The 16,779-nt window shown below is 45.7% G+C and overlaps 1 protein-coding gene across 1 annotated transcript in view; it reads left to right on the top strand.

The window, feature by feature from the left end:
• Positions 1-16,779, top strand: part of LOC149367249 (solute carrier family 71 member 1) — a 39,976-nt gene that overhangs the window by 15,828 nt on the left and 7,369 nt on the right. Inside the window, exons 5-9 of the mRNA XM_089554737.1 lie at positions 1,540-1,653; positions 2,190-2,261; positions 4,904-5,016; positions 8,639-8,736; positions 12,927-13,108. Coding sequence (XP_089410863.1) covers positions 1,540-1,653; positions 2,190-2,261; positions 4,904-5,016; positions 8,639-8,736; positions 12,927-13,108 — 579 coding nt within the window. The remainder of the gene's footprint in view (positions 1-1,539; positions 1,654-2,189; positions 2,262-4,903; positions 5,017-8,638; positions 8,737-12,926; positions 13,109-16,779) is intronic.

Here is a 16,779-nt window from a genome sequence, read left to right as displayed (position 1 = left end):
ATTCTGAAGTGACGTTCCAGCTGACCTTTGTGCACTTGTTTTATCCTTCTCGCCCTGCCTAAGAACTGCATTGGTTTGATCCCGACTGTGGCGGTTGAATTTCTTTGGAGGCAAAATTCTAGAGGCCCGTGTGCTGTGCGATGTCAGTGCACGTTAAGGAACCCCAGGTGGTCGGAATTGTCCGGAGCCCTCCACTATGGCGTCTCTCATAGCCTCAGTCGCTTTGGGACGTTAAAAGCCCCATAAACCAAACCAAAACCTAAGAACTGCATTGTTGGAGTCTGTGATGTAACATGTATGAGTAAAGGGAGTTAATGGGGCTAAGCCAGGGAGTGGATGCACAGATGGTGTACCTGCACCCACGTGAACATTAACCTCTGCAACAGATGCCTTTGTCTTGCAATGTCTTGCTCTGTGAGACATAGCGCAAAAAGGGCAGGGACGACACAGAACTAGACGGGACACAGGTGTTCACACGAGGATAGCTACTGTTGCATCAAATTTCTCCTACATTGGGCTCTCTTCAATCCTCACCTGCCACAGTTCACCCTGTGATCACCTGTGTCAACCTCATCGCTTCTACTACCAGTCAGTCAAGGGTTTGTACCTGTCCCATACAGTTTTGTGGCGCCCGTGTCCTTTTTGCGCCATGTTTTCTAAGAACTGTTAGCAACTAGCCCAAACCAAGCTGCTGTTTCTCTGTGAGACATCCTCTGGGGTCAGGCAGTGTTGGCATTTTAATGTGCTGAAAGGCTGTCACGTTTGCCCGTGGGCCAAGAAGAACTCTGGGCCGGGTCCCTTTAAAGGTGCACTGAAGAGGAATCTGAACTTGTCTTTTTGCCTGCGGGAAACTCGATCTACATATTCCTAGCATTCTCGGAAACTGCGACTTATTGCCCTCTGCGGCCGATTTCCCCAATTAAATTGGATTAACGTCCGCCTCCCGCCTTTTTTTTTTTATTCTTCCCCGTACGGTGGGCGGAGTCGACCAACACATAGAGTGCCTTTCCCCCAGTCCCGTGGCGGCTTGCCGCTCTGCCATCGGCGGAGTAATACGTAGTAGTCCGTAGTAGCAACTAGTCTGCGCGCATTTTTATTTCTGCGGGCTTATTTTGCGGCTATATTATCTGCGAATGAAACTATTTATTCATGGAAACCTAGAAAACAAAATAAAGCGAAAGCAAAGCCTCCACGAAGCTGGCTGAAAGGCACTTCATGCGTTGGTCGACTCTGGCCACCGTACGGGGAGAATTCAAAAAAGAAAGACGGGAGCCGGACGTTAATTCGATTCAGTTAGGGAAATCAGCCATACAGGGCAATAAGTCGCAGTTTCTAAGAATGCTCGGGACGTGTAGATGGAGTTCCCGCGGCAAAAAGACCAGTTCAGAATCCTCTTCAGTGCACCTCTAAGAGTGAGTGTGCTTGTGGGGCTAGGTGCAGTTACCATTGTAACGTCTTCCTCAGGGTGTGGCGGGTGGTTTGGTCAGGTTAGGTTAGCTTGGCGCTCGGCTGCCACCAACGCCCCCCGTGACCGTGCAGGCCCTGCGCAAGGTGGGCAAGGACCCGATGATCCTGATGCTGTGTGTCACCGTCTTACTGTCGTACCTGCCCGAGGCCGGACAGTACTCCTGCTTCTTTGTCTACCTGCGCCTGGTGAGTGGCTTCGAGGTTTCTCGTATTTGCGGCAGAGGGGGTAGGGAACAAAGCTGTTGCGCAGTACTAAAAAATTCAATCGTATATTATTTAGTGTTGTAGGCGAAAACCATGTGATGATTCATGTATTCTAATGTCTAAAGCATCATTGGAAAGAAGAAAACATGCAATAAGATTAGGGGTCTATATTCATGGGTTTGACGGTGTACTGTCTGGTCAGGTATCATGGTGATGAGGAGTAGTGGTCACTGGCCAAGGTCAATAAGGATGGAAATTTTTGGCGTTTGACACAGTGAATAGTGAACATAGTGAACAAGGGAGCCGCAGTGCTCCCGAAACGCCAAAAATTTCCATCCTTATTGACCTTGGCCAGTGACCACTACTCATCAAAATTAGGTGTCTTTAGTCCTTTAAGAATCATGGAGGGGTAGTATTTAGGTGGCTGATGACCTCTGCGGTACTGTCATGCTGCTTTGTTCCGGTAGGCACTGTTTCAAGTGAGAAGCCAGCAGGGATGTGGTTTTCTCTCTCAACAGGTGATGGGCTTCTCGGCTGAGGAGGTGGCGCTCTTCATTGCCGTCGTGGGCCTGCTCTCCGTCATTGCACAGGTGGGTGCTGTGATGGTTTGCTTGTAAGCCCTGCTTGCTCACTTGCTTGTAAAGTCACCCAGGAGATGGAACTGCAAAGCATGCCGAGCGACTGAGACAGGCAGGGCAAGACGTTTGCTCTACAGAAAACCATAGTGTTCAACAGTCTCGGAAGGCATCAGTGGTTTACAGTTGGTAGCGAGGTGCTGGTACTGGTAAGGGAATACGTCTACTCAGGGCACTCAGTGGCTGCAGATCCGGATCATGAGAGGGAAATAACTAGAAGGATAAGATTTGAGTTGAGCGTATATGGAAGGTTCACTGAGATCATGAATGGTAGTTTGCCAATATCCCTGAAGAGAAAAGTATACAACAGCTGTATCTTACCAGTACTCACCTATGGGGCAGAAACGTGGAGGCTAACGAAGAGGGTTCAGCTTAAGTTAGGGACAACGCAGCGAGCTATGGAAAGGAAAATGATAGGTGTAACGTTAAGAGATCGGAAGCGGGCGGAGTGGGTGAGGGCACAAGCGCGCGTTAATGACATCCTAGTCGAAATCAAGAGGAAGAAATGGGCTTGCGCAGGGCATGAATGCGAAGGCAAGATAACCGCTGGTCCTTATTAAGGGTAACAGAGTGGATTCCAAGAGAAGGCAAGCGTAGCAGGGCGCGCCAGAGAGACAGGTGGGCAGACGAGATTAAGAAGTTTGCGAGGATAGGGTGGCCATAGCTGGCACTGGATAGGATTAGTTGGAAAGATGTAAGAGAGGCCCTTGTCCTGCAGTGGGCATAGTCAGGCTGATGATGGCGATGAAAAAATGAGAAAGTAATTTGGAAATATAGGAACATCACTGCATAAAGAAACCTGACATTTTCACTGAAATTCTAAGCAGCTTCTTGCTGCCTGTGGTCAGAAAAAATTTTTTTATTTCATTTCCGTGCCTTTTTTTCGAATGTTAACAATGCAGCAAAAATATGCCTTGTTGGGAGGCAAATTAGAAAAGACTCTGATGATGCTCCAACTGAGCTATCTTGAGAGCACCAACGTTGTAGTGCCGATTCAGCACCTTCTTCAGGCTTGATTAGGTGGTAGAAAAAGATCCACCTTTAACCTTCTTTTGACCCTTTGCCACTGTTTTGTAAGCAGGGAATGCACAAACTGTCCTCGGTTGCTTCATGTCTCGGTCGAAGGAATGTGCACCCGACATTATCTGCGAAATCCCCTGTGCTGATTGTTTCACTAGCTGCATCAGCAAAACGAATCTTTCACAAAGGCTCCACCATCACAGGAATGATGGCCTAACTTCGGCAGAGAGTGCATTGCAGTCGCAGAGCATTATGAGGACTTGGTTGATAACGTTGAACATGCCAGGGCTGTTGACACAAACTCAGCCCGTTCAAGCAACAGCGTATAGAATCCTGGCACACACCCATTCTCATGGCTCCCTCTGTGATGCAACACCGTTTTGCGTGGCTAAAAGAAGATATGAAAGTGCGTCTCTTGCTGCGCCCAGTCAACCCCGAGCAAGGTGACAAGTGAGCACCGAAACATAGGTTCTCTCATGATAGTTTGTTCAGAATGTCACAGTCTTTTCTCTCTAGTCATGGAATTCGTATGAGTCGTATTCATACCACTGAGGTTTTACTGCATCAGAGAGAGTTTTTATTGTAATTTATTTATTTATTTATGTAATACTGCAGAGTCGCTCGGCTCCAAGCAGGCATGAGCAGGGGCATGAGCACAGATACAAATAAAAAAACAAGATATGCACGAACTTCATGCAAGAGCAAAGGATGATGCAAAAAAAGAAACCAAAAAGACAAGGGTGTCACATACAAAAGGCTCTCAAATTATTAACAAACGTTTCTACATTTGGGCTGTTCACTACACACTTCGGCAATTCATTCCACTCTGCTATTGATTTGAAAAAAAAAAAAAATGAGTGTTTAACTGTGTTTGAGTATGCATGAAATTCTTGGAGCATTTTTCCATGGTTATAACGCGTACTTGCTCGTGAAACAGGAGTAATATAATCATGGGTGTTTATTCTAATTCTAATATAATATAATTATATAATTCTATAATTCTAATATAATATAATTCTATTATATAATTATAATAATATAATTCTAATATAATAGGTACAAAAATTTCATTCTTGCTTCAGTGCGCCTTGTCTGAAGAGATTCTAGGCCAATAGAATTGATCATAGCTGTTACACTATCTGTTCGTTTGTATCTATTGCAAATGAAACGGGCTGCTGTCCTCTGCACTCTTTCTAATTTGGAGATATTCTTGGCCGTAAATGGGTCCCATAAACAACAAGCATATCCCAGACGAGGCCGCACCAAAGCCTTATACGCTGCCAGTTTGACATGTTTTGGTGCCTTTGGCAGTTTACGCCTCAAACACCACAGAGTCTTCAGAGCTTTCCTGCATGTAATATCGATGTAATTTGATGTCGTATTTGACACTAGGAACTGTAGCGCAAACACCTGACAGCTGTGTATAAGCACAGCGTGCGACGCAGTGGGGGACACTTGCATTTCACACCAAAAAAAAGAAAAGATGTTGCTGACTCGTGATCCTCGAGGACCACTGTGTGACACTCTCTGGCAGCCGTAGTACCATCTTCCTGACCGGCTTGTGTGCCTGTGTGCAGACGATGGTGCTGACACTGCTGATGAAGACTGTGGGCAGCAAGCACACCATCATGGTGGGGCTGCTCTTCGAGATGCTGCAGCTCATGTGGTACGGCTTCGGATCGCAGCGATGGTGAGTGGGGGGGGGCCTTGTGGCTAGTCGAGCCGGGCAGATGACTGCAGCACTGTCAAGTTGTTCTTTTGAACATTTTGAGTTGGTAAACACATCACGTCTCTTGTACTCCGTTTCATACTCAGCAGGCAACGCTGCCAAAGCTAGCACGCCTGTTCGCGCAGACTAAGTCCGCATACAGAAAGTAGTTCGCCATACAACAAAAACGAACTCAAAGATGTTTCGTAGCAACAAATCTTAAAGGTGCACTGAAGAGGAATCTGAACTCGTCTTTTTGCCACGGGAACTCGATCCACACGTTCCGAGCATTCTTAGAAACTGCGACTTATTGCCCTGTGTGGCCAATTTCCCTAATTAAATAGAAATAACGTCCGGCTCCTGCCTTTTTTTTTTAATTCTCCCTCATACGGTGGGCGGAGTCGACCAACGCGTGAAGTGCCTTTCAGCCAGCTCCGTGGAGGCTTTGCTTTCGCTTCATTTTGTTTTTTAGGTTTCCGTGAATAAATAGTTTCATTTGCAGATAATATAGCCGCAAAATAAGCCCGCAGAAATAAAAATACGCGCGGACTGTTTGCTTCTACGGACTACTACGTATTACTCCGCCAATGGCAGAGCGGCAAGCCGCCACGGGACTGGGTGAAAGGCACTCCCCGCGTCGGTCGACTCCGCCCACCGTACGAGGGAGAATTAAAAAAAAGAAGGCGGGAGCCGGACGTTAATTCGATTTAATTAGGGAAATCGGCCACACAGGGCAATAAATCGAAGTTTCTAAAAATGCTCGGGACGAGTGGATTGAGTTTCTGCGGCAAAAAGACGAGTTCAGATTCCTCTTCAGTGCACCTTTAAGGGGGGACGAGGGCCTTTTTTATTTATGGCTACTATGTCATGAAATTTTGCACACAGATGCGTCTCTCTCTTCTGATTCCAAATATGTAATCATAATTGAGCTGGTGGTCTTAAATCTTACAAAGTCTAGAATGGGATTAGGTAATTTCTTATGCAGCTTTAATGAACTTATTCATTGCATTTTGTTGCTTTTATTTACATGAATTGATGGCCAGAGAGTTCCCATACCCGATGACATTCTTTGTTTTTCTCCAAAGCCATGTCATCCTGACATACTATGTCGAGAGTAAAAGGTTGCAGTATTTTACACTGCAACTAGTTAAGCTAATTGTAAATTGCTATTTATATGTGGCCTAAACAAAAGTAAGAATTTCATCGGGTATGGGAATTTGCTGGCTATCTATTCATGTAATTAAAAGCAACAAAATGCAATGAGAAAGTTCATTAAAGCTGCATAAGAAATTACCTAATTGCACTCTAGAATTTAAGATAACTTTTGAAATAAGACCACCAGCTTACAGTTTTGAAATCTGAAGAGAAAAGCACATCTGTGTGCAAAATTTCACCAGATTCTAGCCGTAAATAAAAAGGTCAGTTTTAAGACCCTCATCCCCCCTTAAGTGCCATTACTGGCACCTCCTGGACTTCGTTTTACCTCCTGCCACATTTTCGTCCTGCGACTTGTCGAGATTTCGAGAAGCAAAAAGTACACGTGGCAGTATGACACGCGGTTGGTAGGGCGAATCGCTTCTACTAAATCTGCGCCCAAAAAGTAGTTAGCACTCCGTGAAAACTATGGCCAGAGAGCCCGAACACTGAGTGCCTGACAGCTTCGACCGTGAATTTCAATGCTACCACATCGTTTTATACCGCTCTTTGTATTCGTGCAAACAATGACCGGAGTTTCGAGAAGAATGAATGATACGTGGTGGAGTAATATGGCTTCGTGGACGCACTACTTCAGCAACCTCCGCAGCGTTGCCTGCTATGTATGAAATGGAGTATAGTCACCTCTGTTCGGCACAAAGAAAAAAAAAAGAAACTTTTCAAAATACCGATTAGAAGGACTTTACAACAGCAGAAAGCAGCAAATCAAAACCAAAACTCAGTTTCGACCAAACGACGACGTCTTGCCAGAACAAAATATGACGTCATGGATACTGTGACAAAACCTTAACGTGTGAGCATGGATCGGCTAGACTGGTGACTGTAAGTGGCAGCTCGGATCATTATTTGTCTTAAATGTCGAGAAACATGCTTGAAATTTTGTTCTTCAGCAAACACAGAGGGAACATTGACGACCAAGCAAGCTCTGATGGCACAATGCGCAAGCTCGCCTGTTGAAGTTGCCCCGATTTAGGCCACAAAATGGTATAAATTTAATATTGATTTGCACTGGAACAAAATGCTGTCCGGCTGTGAAATTTTGCGCATGAGGTCAGAAGACTGTGGAGAACATTCCGTGAAAGTGTCAGTAAAATCCGTGGAGCTTACGCCCCCTTACTCCCTTCTGGTTAGAGTGCAGAAAAAACTCCAGAGTTGCCCTCTGAAGGGTCAAAGAGGACGCCATGTTTACTCAAAGTTTCGGTTTTCATATGGGATCTAACTCCCATTATGCTCGTATTCACGCTGTAAGTCGTGTAAATACAATAAGACAAAATCTAAAATGGGATAACATGAAATCTGATTATTGAAAATCAATAATTATCACATTAAAGGAACAAAGAGTAGGTTGGAGCAACCGAAAAGGAAATAAAAATAATATGCCCCTGCCTGCACCACATACATACAACAGGCTCCACATTAAAGAACAAAAAAATTAGGGTGAGCGTGTTAAAAAGGAAAGGAAAATAATAGAGCCCGGCCCCGCACCCTTAGAGCACAATGGGCTACATTAAAGGAACAGTAAGAGCAGGGTGGATGGCATTTATGAACTTTTTATTTATATAAACCTCTGAGCACCTATAAGCAGTATGTTTTTCGTAAGTAGCCAATTAACTACCAGACAGCATCCCCAGAGCCTTGCCATCACCAACCAATTGATCTAGTAAAAGCTCAGGTAGAGTAAAGATTTGACCCACCGCGGTGGCTCAGTTGTTACAGCGCTCGGCTGCTGGCGCGAAAGACACGGGTTCGACCCCGGCTGCGGCGGCTGAATTTCGATGAAGGCGAAATTCTAGAGGCCGGTGTACTGTGCGATGTCAGTGAACTTTGAAGAAACCCAGGTGGTCGAAATTTCTGGAGCCCTTCACTACGGCGTCCCTCATAGCCTGAGTTGCTTTGGGACGTTAAACCCCAATAAACCAAACCTAGAGTAAAGATTTAGCTGGTCCAAGTGACTTTTATTGTAGAGGATTTCTACTTAAGTAGGAGAGATTGATGAGGAGGCCTTTTTCCTGTGCTGGACATGATCTGGCTGCTGCTGCTTCTGATGATGATACTGATACATGCTTTGCATTGCTTGCCTTGTAAGGGTTCATTGCGTTAATAAAGATGGGGCATACGTTTTCATCTCGGAACAGTGAAGCTGCTAAATAAATATAGCATTGTTATTGAGAAAGTAATGTTACTTGTTTCTGCTGACTTTGCTCAAATTGGGTGTCTTTGCCATTGGGATTGCGATCATTTAGAAAGGACTGCTCTGTGCTCTGTGTAGCTCTTGTACATATAGTAGACGGTGACATCATGCTCGCGTGTCTAGTGAAGGAAGTGAGATGGCTTCCCACTGGGGTAAAGTGTCAGTCTGACGGACCCGTTCTACATTCTCTCTGGCCAGGATGATGTGGTCGGCGGGAGGCCTGGCTGCCGTGGCGAGCATCTCGTACCCGGCCATCAGCTCCTTCGTGTCAACGCACGCCGAGGCGGACAAGCAGGGTATGTCGCCCATTGAGACCACGCTGATCGGTCGTGCAGTGATTCCTAACATGCGCAACTTTAGAAGCAGTAAGATTGTCCCAGAGATTTGCACTGTTTTTCTTCTGGTTAAAGCATTTGTGAATAACTTGATTTCTCTGTTAAGGTGTTCTTACCGTAACCAAATTCTGATCCTTTGACACATTGAACAACTATCAGAGGGTGTGTTACATACGAGTAGCTTAGGGTTATGTATAGACCATTCCATTGAGTGCTCCCTGGGCGTCGCCAAATTGCTCGCTGTGCTGTTGTGTGCTCTTGACGCTAGCATGGTGGAAGCAGCCGTGAAGCCGCGTTACAACAGCCCAGAGAGGAGGTGTTTAAACATCCTCCTCACCCAGTGGAAAGGTCTGTAGGCTTCTTATAGCAGTTAGTGTCTTGCGGTTGTCTTTCATACGTCGCTTGCGATCATGTGGTTCCAAAGCTTTGATGCATTACATAAACCAACACCTCTGTACCATTCGGAGCTTGACAGCTGCTGAAAGCCCGTAGGTTTACCTACTGTTCTTGCACTTTGTGGGCTCACATTTTTCAGTGTACATTTTCGTTAAAGGGTTGTTCTTATGCCCAGAACATGCAGTTTCATGACAGGTCTTTTTTATGACAGCTTTTATGAAAAGCTGTGCCACCTGTCCTTATGGAGAGTGTTTTGGTGGTAACTTATTGAGCTTGGTCATCTTGCAGCGTAATTTCCATCCCTCAGTGATACGGTACCCCAACTATTCTGATCCTCTGACACATTCAACCGAATTTCGATGGAGGTGAAATTCTAGAGGCCCATTTACTGTACGATATCAGTGCACATTAAAGAACCCCAGGTGGTGGAAATTTCCGGAGCCTTTCACTGCAGCGTCCCTCATAGCCTGGGTTGCTTTGGGATGTTAAAACTCAATGAAACAATAAAACAACATTCAACAACTACAGTAAAAGCTCATTAATTCGACACTGACGGGACCGCGAAAAATTGTCGAATTATCCAAATGTCGAATCATCGAATGAACAACAAGAAAACAATGTTTGCCGCAACCTTTATTTGGCAAAGAAATCTCTTATCGTCGCCTGCTTTTCGGGCGAAATTGAGCGACTACAATAGCTCTAACAGCTGCCAGGTGCTCCGCGGCACACATACCGTCAGGGATTTGTTCACAGAAGTCCTCCCGCACGGACAAGGCTTCTGCGGCTTCTTTCACCGTGCACTTCGGCATTTGGGACAACTGCTCACAATCGTCACCTTCCGACGAATCATCGTCGTCAGCGCCTGTCACTTATATTATTACATCCTCGGTCAGCTGACAGGACGCAAAGGCGAGGCGCGCAGACACTGGGCTACCCACTGGAAAGCAGCGCGGGGAGGAGGTGAAGCGAGCGGCTTCGGCCGCTTATCTGTTCTTTCAGCCAGCGTCCGCTACGCGGTTGTTGCTGGGAGGCTCGTCTTATCTTTTCTTTTTATCTTTCCTCTGATCTTTTAAATCTCCTCTATCTGCACGTGGCAACGGTGGTTGCTCTTCTCGGCTGAGCCAGTAGGCAGGCCCGGGCAATTTCCTTTCATCCTTCTCTCAGTCGCAACAGCAAGCAGCGCAGTAAACACGCTGACAAAGCGCACAATTACCAAAAAAGGCGCCGCCTTATGGTTAAACAACCGCGATCGTAGCAGCAAGAACACGTGGAAACGACCACACATGCCAAAACGAGACTTGCTGTCTACTGGGTTAAGCAGACGACACCAACAAGACTGCTGCGACACAACAAAGCACAAAGAAAAGACGCCAACCGCATCGGCCGCCGGTAACCTCGCTTCCCTCGCCCTCTCTCACGTTGGTGATGATGATGACCATACGGATGGCCTATCAGCCGTACAGTAGCGCCGCTCATGGCAGTGTTTTTTTTTTCTTTTTGCTCTCGGCGCACCAGCTTGGCGGGCTGCGGAGTGAAGTTGAATTAACCGACACATGGCAAAATTTATTCGAATTAACGAAAGTTTCGCCCCATAGGCTTCTATGTATAATTGTAGGGACCTCACGTGCGCGTCGAATTATCCGATTTTTCGAATTAACGGGGGTCGAATTAATGAGCTTTCACTGTACCAGAAGGTGTGTTACATTCGAATAGCTTAGGGTTACTGTATAGACCATTCCATTGAGTGCTCCCTGGGCATCGGCAAATTGCTCGCTGTGCTATTGTGTGCTCTTGACGCTAGCATGGTGGAAGCAGCCGTGAAGCCGCTTTACAACAGCCCAGAGAGGAGGTGTTTGAACATCCTCCTCACCCAGTGGAAACGCCTATAGGCTTCCTATAGCAATTAGAGTCTTGCAGTTGTCTTTCATACATCGCTTGCGATCATGTGGCTCCAAAGCATTCATGCATTACTTTTAAGCCCCACACCTCTGTACCATTCGGATCTTGACAGCTGCTGATAGCCCTTAGGTTTACCTACTGTTCTAGCACTTTGCGGGCTCGCATTTTTTCAGTGTACATTTTCGTCAGTTATTCTTATGCCTCGAACACGCAGTTTCATGACAGGTTTATATATATATATATATATATATGAGAGAGAAGCCAACAGCCACAGAAACCAAGGGAGAGAGGGTATTTTTAATTTATTTATTTTGTGCTGTTGTTCGATTTAGAATATTACTGAATATGTTATCGCTTACAGCTAATTGATTAGAAAAGCAGAAGAAAAAACGACCACATGCCGCCGGTGAACCCACGACCTCCAAATTACGCGTCCGGTGCTCTACCGCTGAGCTACGGCGACGGCTGTCAAATGTTCTGCTTTCGGGGGTATTTATGTTTACAAGTAACCTAACCTTGGGAGTGTGAGAGAAGCCAACAGCCACAGAAACCAAGGGGCACAGGGGATCTTTAATTTATTTATTTATTTTGTGGTGTTGATCAATTTATAATATTACTGAATATGTTATCGCTTAAAGCTAATTGATTAGAAAAGCAGAAGAAAAAACATCAGCGCCACCCACGTTCTTAAGCGGCGGACGCAGTGCGTCCTGAGTTACCGCTTATGGGACGTATGTGCCGTCTGTCCATATGGCGAGTGTTTCGGTGGTAACTTATAGAGCTAGGTCATCGTGCAGCGTAATTTCCATCTCTCAGCGATACGGTGCCCCAACTTCTGGTTTTCCTCCCAGCTCGTGCGGCGATTTCTTCTCAAAACCATTTCTAAACGCAACCTAAAAGGTAACGCACACCCTGGGAAGACAGTAAATCATTTGTGATGTTAATTTGGTGTAATTCCGTCCTCTGAGCAGCACAGGACTCTTCGGCTCATGGCTTATCTCTGAGCTTTTAATAGGATATCTTTATGAGGGCTGTGAAGGCGAAAACTGTCTGGGATTGCTGTTGGGATCTGTGTGAAGCCTGCACCTGCCAACCATGACAAGGTAGCAGGAGGTGGGGTTCAATTCAATTCAATTTATTTACAAGACATTTCTGGATGGTTTCCTGAATAAAAGCCAGGAAACCAATACAAGGCAAAGTGGACAGCATGCAACAACTAGTAATTTGAAAGGATTAGTAACTATAAATCATATTACAACAATAAATGGTAAGAACACAAATCACGAAACGTAGGCAGCGATATAGTACAAAGCCATGAAATCGCTAGCTCTACAGAGAAAAAAAGATAGAGATAAACAGACGACTAAAGATGGCACACTTTCAAACAATGAACGGGATTTCCCTCTCTTTGTGCAGGTTTCCAAACTTCACAAAGAAATGAGCTGTGCTCCTGATTGTGTGCAGAATAAATCTTTTTTTTAATAGTGCATTTCTCACTCTGATAAACTGCCTGCGGGCCTGTTTTGAAATTAGTGAATCATTTCTTGGAAACTTGCCTCGAGGAAAAAAGGTTGTATTTCTACTGACGAATTCAAGGTTTTGGTGAGATTTAAGCCAAGCCTGTGGAAATAACGTTCAGCAAGGCGGACATTTGGGTGACTTGGCAAGTATTCATCGCTGGGAGCAAAATGATGAAGCCAATGGAAAATTTGCACTTCCTGGCATTGTTGTGGTTGAGGTAAGATCAGAGTGCCAGTTTTCCCTCTGTGTCTGTGGCAGGTGCTCTGCCTTTTGGGCACCACTGTTTCTCGTGAACAGCCCGTTTGTTTCTACTCTGCTATTATGCCTGGGGACAGGTCTGGTGCAGGGCATGATCACGGGCATGCGGGGCCTGTGCAACGGCCTGGGGCCGGCCGTGTTTGGCTTCATCTTCTATCTCTTCCACGTGGACCTGAATGAGGCCCCGCCCATGACAATGGGGTCGGCCCCCCCGGCCCTCGCCACTGCCAACGGGTCCATGGTGCCCAACGAGCTCAGGGTGAGGACGAATGACTTTTTAAGGCGAAAGCCTTTAACCCCTTCACCATTTTGTTATATCAACGAATTTCTTAACAAAACTGCTTATTTTTTTTATTCCTGATTTCGAATATTATTGCAATAAAAAGCGCGAATTCGATCTTTAAAAAACATCTGAAGGAAACACGAAGTCAAATTAGCATATTCAAGTTTATTATTTCTGATATTACGGAAAACCAACTTCCTGCTGGTAATGAGCGATAAATATATTCAAGCAAGTCATTAGGCAAGCTTATAGTGAACATCTTACCAAGAACTGCAAGAAAAGGAAACCGAGGGGGTCATGTAGGGATGTTACTGACGTTGACCTTCATGCACTCACGCGCGCTCGCAAAGTTCGCTTCTGAGCTGTCCACTTCTTCATCGGAAGAACTGATAAGCACAACAGCACTGTCGTCCTCGCTCCCTGAAACAATGTACACTTCGGTGTCTCAGTCACCATCGTCTGAAGAAGATTACGACGAAGAAGAGCGTCTTTTCCGAGAAGACGGGCCAGCAAAACACGCGTCGCCTCCACCCTATGCCATTTTTAAAACCCAGGTTGCCATAAGAAAAAAAACGTTTATGTGGTAGAAGAAAACGAAATTAACAGGTCAGTGCTGCCATCTGTCGAGCACAATGCCATCTAAGCCACACACGAGCACCGCTCATTCGAAACGAGGAAGAGAAGAACCTATTCAGAGAGGACGAGCTACAGTCGTCCAAAACAGTTTGGGGACGGCTAGGCAAGGACGAGCTCAGCTCGTCCAAAACGGTTAAGGGGTTATGGCTCATACTCGCAGCCATGACTCTGTCCGTCCATCCGTTAGATCTGAAGTGAAAGCCATAACTAGTCATTACTAGTCACAAGTCATAACCAACTAGTCATTAACCAGTCATAAACAAATTAGTCATGACTGCTTAGTCACTGGCTAGTCAATTAGTCATGACTAACTAGTTATGATTGGTTAATGACTGACTAGCCATGATTGGTTGATAACTACTCGTGTAACTAGTCATGGTTGGTTAATGACTAACTAGCCATGTTTGGCTAATAACTGACTAGTCATGACTGGTTAGTTATTAACCAAACATGGCTAGTTAGTCATTAACCAGTCGTGACTAGTTAGTCATGGCTCATGACTAATTGACTAGCCAATCCCAGTAGCCCCATAGCTGCCTCGTGTGTGCCTATGGCAAGTTGCGTGGCAAGGCTTTTGCCTCACGCACTTTAGATCATCAAAGTGCCCCCTAAATTTTTTGTCTTAGTCTGTGTTGAACAGGGCACAGAAAGAGTTGACCCACCGCTATTTGGCAACACGGCTGTCGTTATGAAAGCCCCACATTAGCATTTATTGGCAGTAAACTGGCAGCTGGAGACGTACTTGGGCAGTTACCTTGTGTTATCTTCAAATGGTTCCTTGGGCATACCATGAGCAGCTGAAAATTACACCTGTAATGTGACTGTGCACTGGTTTTCTGTGTGACACTGCGAACCACTTGAGCTAATTAAACCATCCAGAAACCCTGACATTTGGGGCTGCAGACAGCCAGGCTGCCAATTGTGGTAACTCTGCCAAGGCCTTAAGTGGACCACATGTTCCCATGTGCTTCGGCATACCCCACGCACTTTGTGGGGCTCTTTGCTTTTGTGGCTTCAGCTGGGTGTAGTGTATGGATAACATGGAAAAAATTTGTTCTCTTCAAAGCAGTGAAGGTAAATGAACTGGAAAAAAAAAAAAAATCAGAACTATTTGTTTGGGAAGGTAGTGTGCGAAGGGGAGATCGTGGGGTTTAACATTGGGCTACGAGGGATTCCACAGTGGAGGACTCCAGATTAATGGTGAACACCTGGATTTCTTTAGCGTGGACATCGTGCAGCACACAGGTGGCTTGTGCGTTTCACGTCCACCCTGCCTTAGCCGGGATTGAGCCCATGACCTCGGGGTCAGCAGCTGAATGCCAAAGCCACTATGCCACCATGGCAGGTTAATCTGTGTGCAATAAGTGGCTTTCGCCAAAGCTTTTTTGCATCTTAGTGTGTCAGTATTGCTAAATTCACTAACTTTATTTGTTTTATAGAGCTCGTAGACACTTTTTGGGAGTTTGATATAAACGGGTATGGCTAGTTATCAGTAATGTATACATGAAAGGCCAGTAACGTTGATAAATAGCACACACACACACGCACACACACACACGCACACACACATGCCTGCCATGGGGTAGTAGATATCTGTGTGAAAGCAACCAAAATTCGCGCACACCGTTCGTCATGGATGCTCGGAAAAGGTGGTCATGGACTTCTGATGAGCGAAATGGTGGTTGTGGACTTCTGATGTGCGTGATATGTGCATGAGTATGGCAGTCAGGTGCGCAGATATTCATGAAAGCTTGTTCGTACCGTGGTTTAATGCGGTATCAATGTCATTTCATTGCCAGAAAGGTCGACCTGCAATATTATTGCAGGCCATTCACTAATGGAGTATGCCAATTGTGAGAGAGAGTGCTACCTCTACCTTCGTGGGGGGAACTGCGCACACCAGTCGCTATGAATTCCTTTGTGCGCCCTTATTTCAAGGGCTGCCATTTGACACTGGGCACCTCTCCTGGAGTACAAAAACCTTGTAAGCCTGAGGGAGTTTGATGTAGCTGCGTTACAGAGTAGGATGTAAGGGGGCTTGACAATACATGCTTTTTAGACATTCAAGGCAGAAAGCTGGGCTAGATGGTGTTTGGAATGAGAGGACTAAAAAACACAGGTAGCGCTAAAAAACACCGAGACGAGGGTAGAAGAAGACAACACAGGCGCTAGCGCCTGTGTTGTCTTCTTCTACTTTCGTCTCTGTGTTTTTTAGCGCTACTACTGTAGCGCAGGCATGTGTGTGTGCGTGTGTGTGTTGCCGGGAATGTAGCAAAAAAGAAGAGCAGAAGGGGAAAATTTGCAGACCGATTTTTTCTAGTACTGTCATACTTTTCAGACATCGAGATCAGCGTGTACGCGAGATAATGGAGGCATACCATATTAGGAAATGTCGGAATCCGTGTATCAGTGAGCCCTCTGTTAACTTGGCGGACTGTGAAATCGATTTTTTAGCCTCAGTGTTGCATTGAATTCCTTTTTTTGATAACGGTTTTTTAACTGATCTTCCACAGCGATGAGTGGCGCCTGATGCTTCAATTTCAATTTTTTCCTCTGACTTGGTCTTTCGAGGAGGGACTGTTAGTGGTTGTTTTTGTTTTATGTTTTTAAAGTGACTACCTTATATTGCGCGCGTCAGCAATAAACCTCAGTTGCGAGTTAGCGCTTGTCTGCGTCGTTTACTTTCCGTCCCGTGTGTTCCCTGTGCGCTATTTTTTACATCATGAACGTTATCCAACTTGCCCAACTTTCCGCTTTGCTACTACTATGTCCTCTCATGCTTTTTAGAATCAGCACAGTGGAAAGAGAATGATGGACAGATGATGGATTGGTGGAATGATTCTTCCTTTCTGGCGTCATCTTTGTGCTGTGTCAGTTTCAGCATGTCTTCAGCGTCCCTTTAATGGGGTTTGCAGGACAGGAGCACACGCAGGGTTGCTCAAAGCGTGCTGACTGTCTTTTGCAGTTTATTCCTGGACCGCCATATGTCTTTGGTGCGCTGCTGGTGATGC

The sequence above is a fragment of the Amblyomma mixtum genome, chromosome 1, assembly GCF_055824585.1.
Source record: "Amblyomma mixtum isolate Tamu chromosome 1, ASM5582458v1, whole genome shotgun sequence".
In the NCBI taxonomy this organism is placed as follows: Eukaryota; Metazoa; Arthropoda; class Arachnida; order Ixodida; family Ixodidae; genus Amblyomma; species Amblyomma mixtum.
Note: the sequence above shows the minus strand (reverse complement) of the source record. Positions and strands in the feature narration are given on the sequence as shown.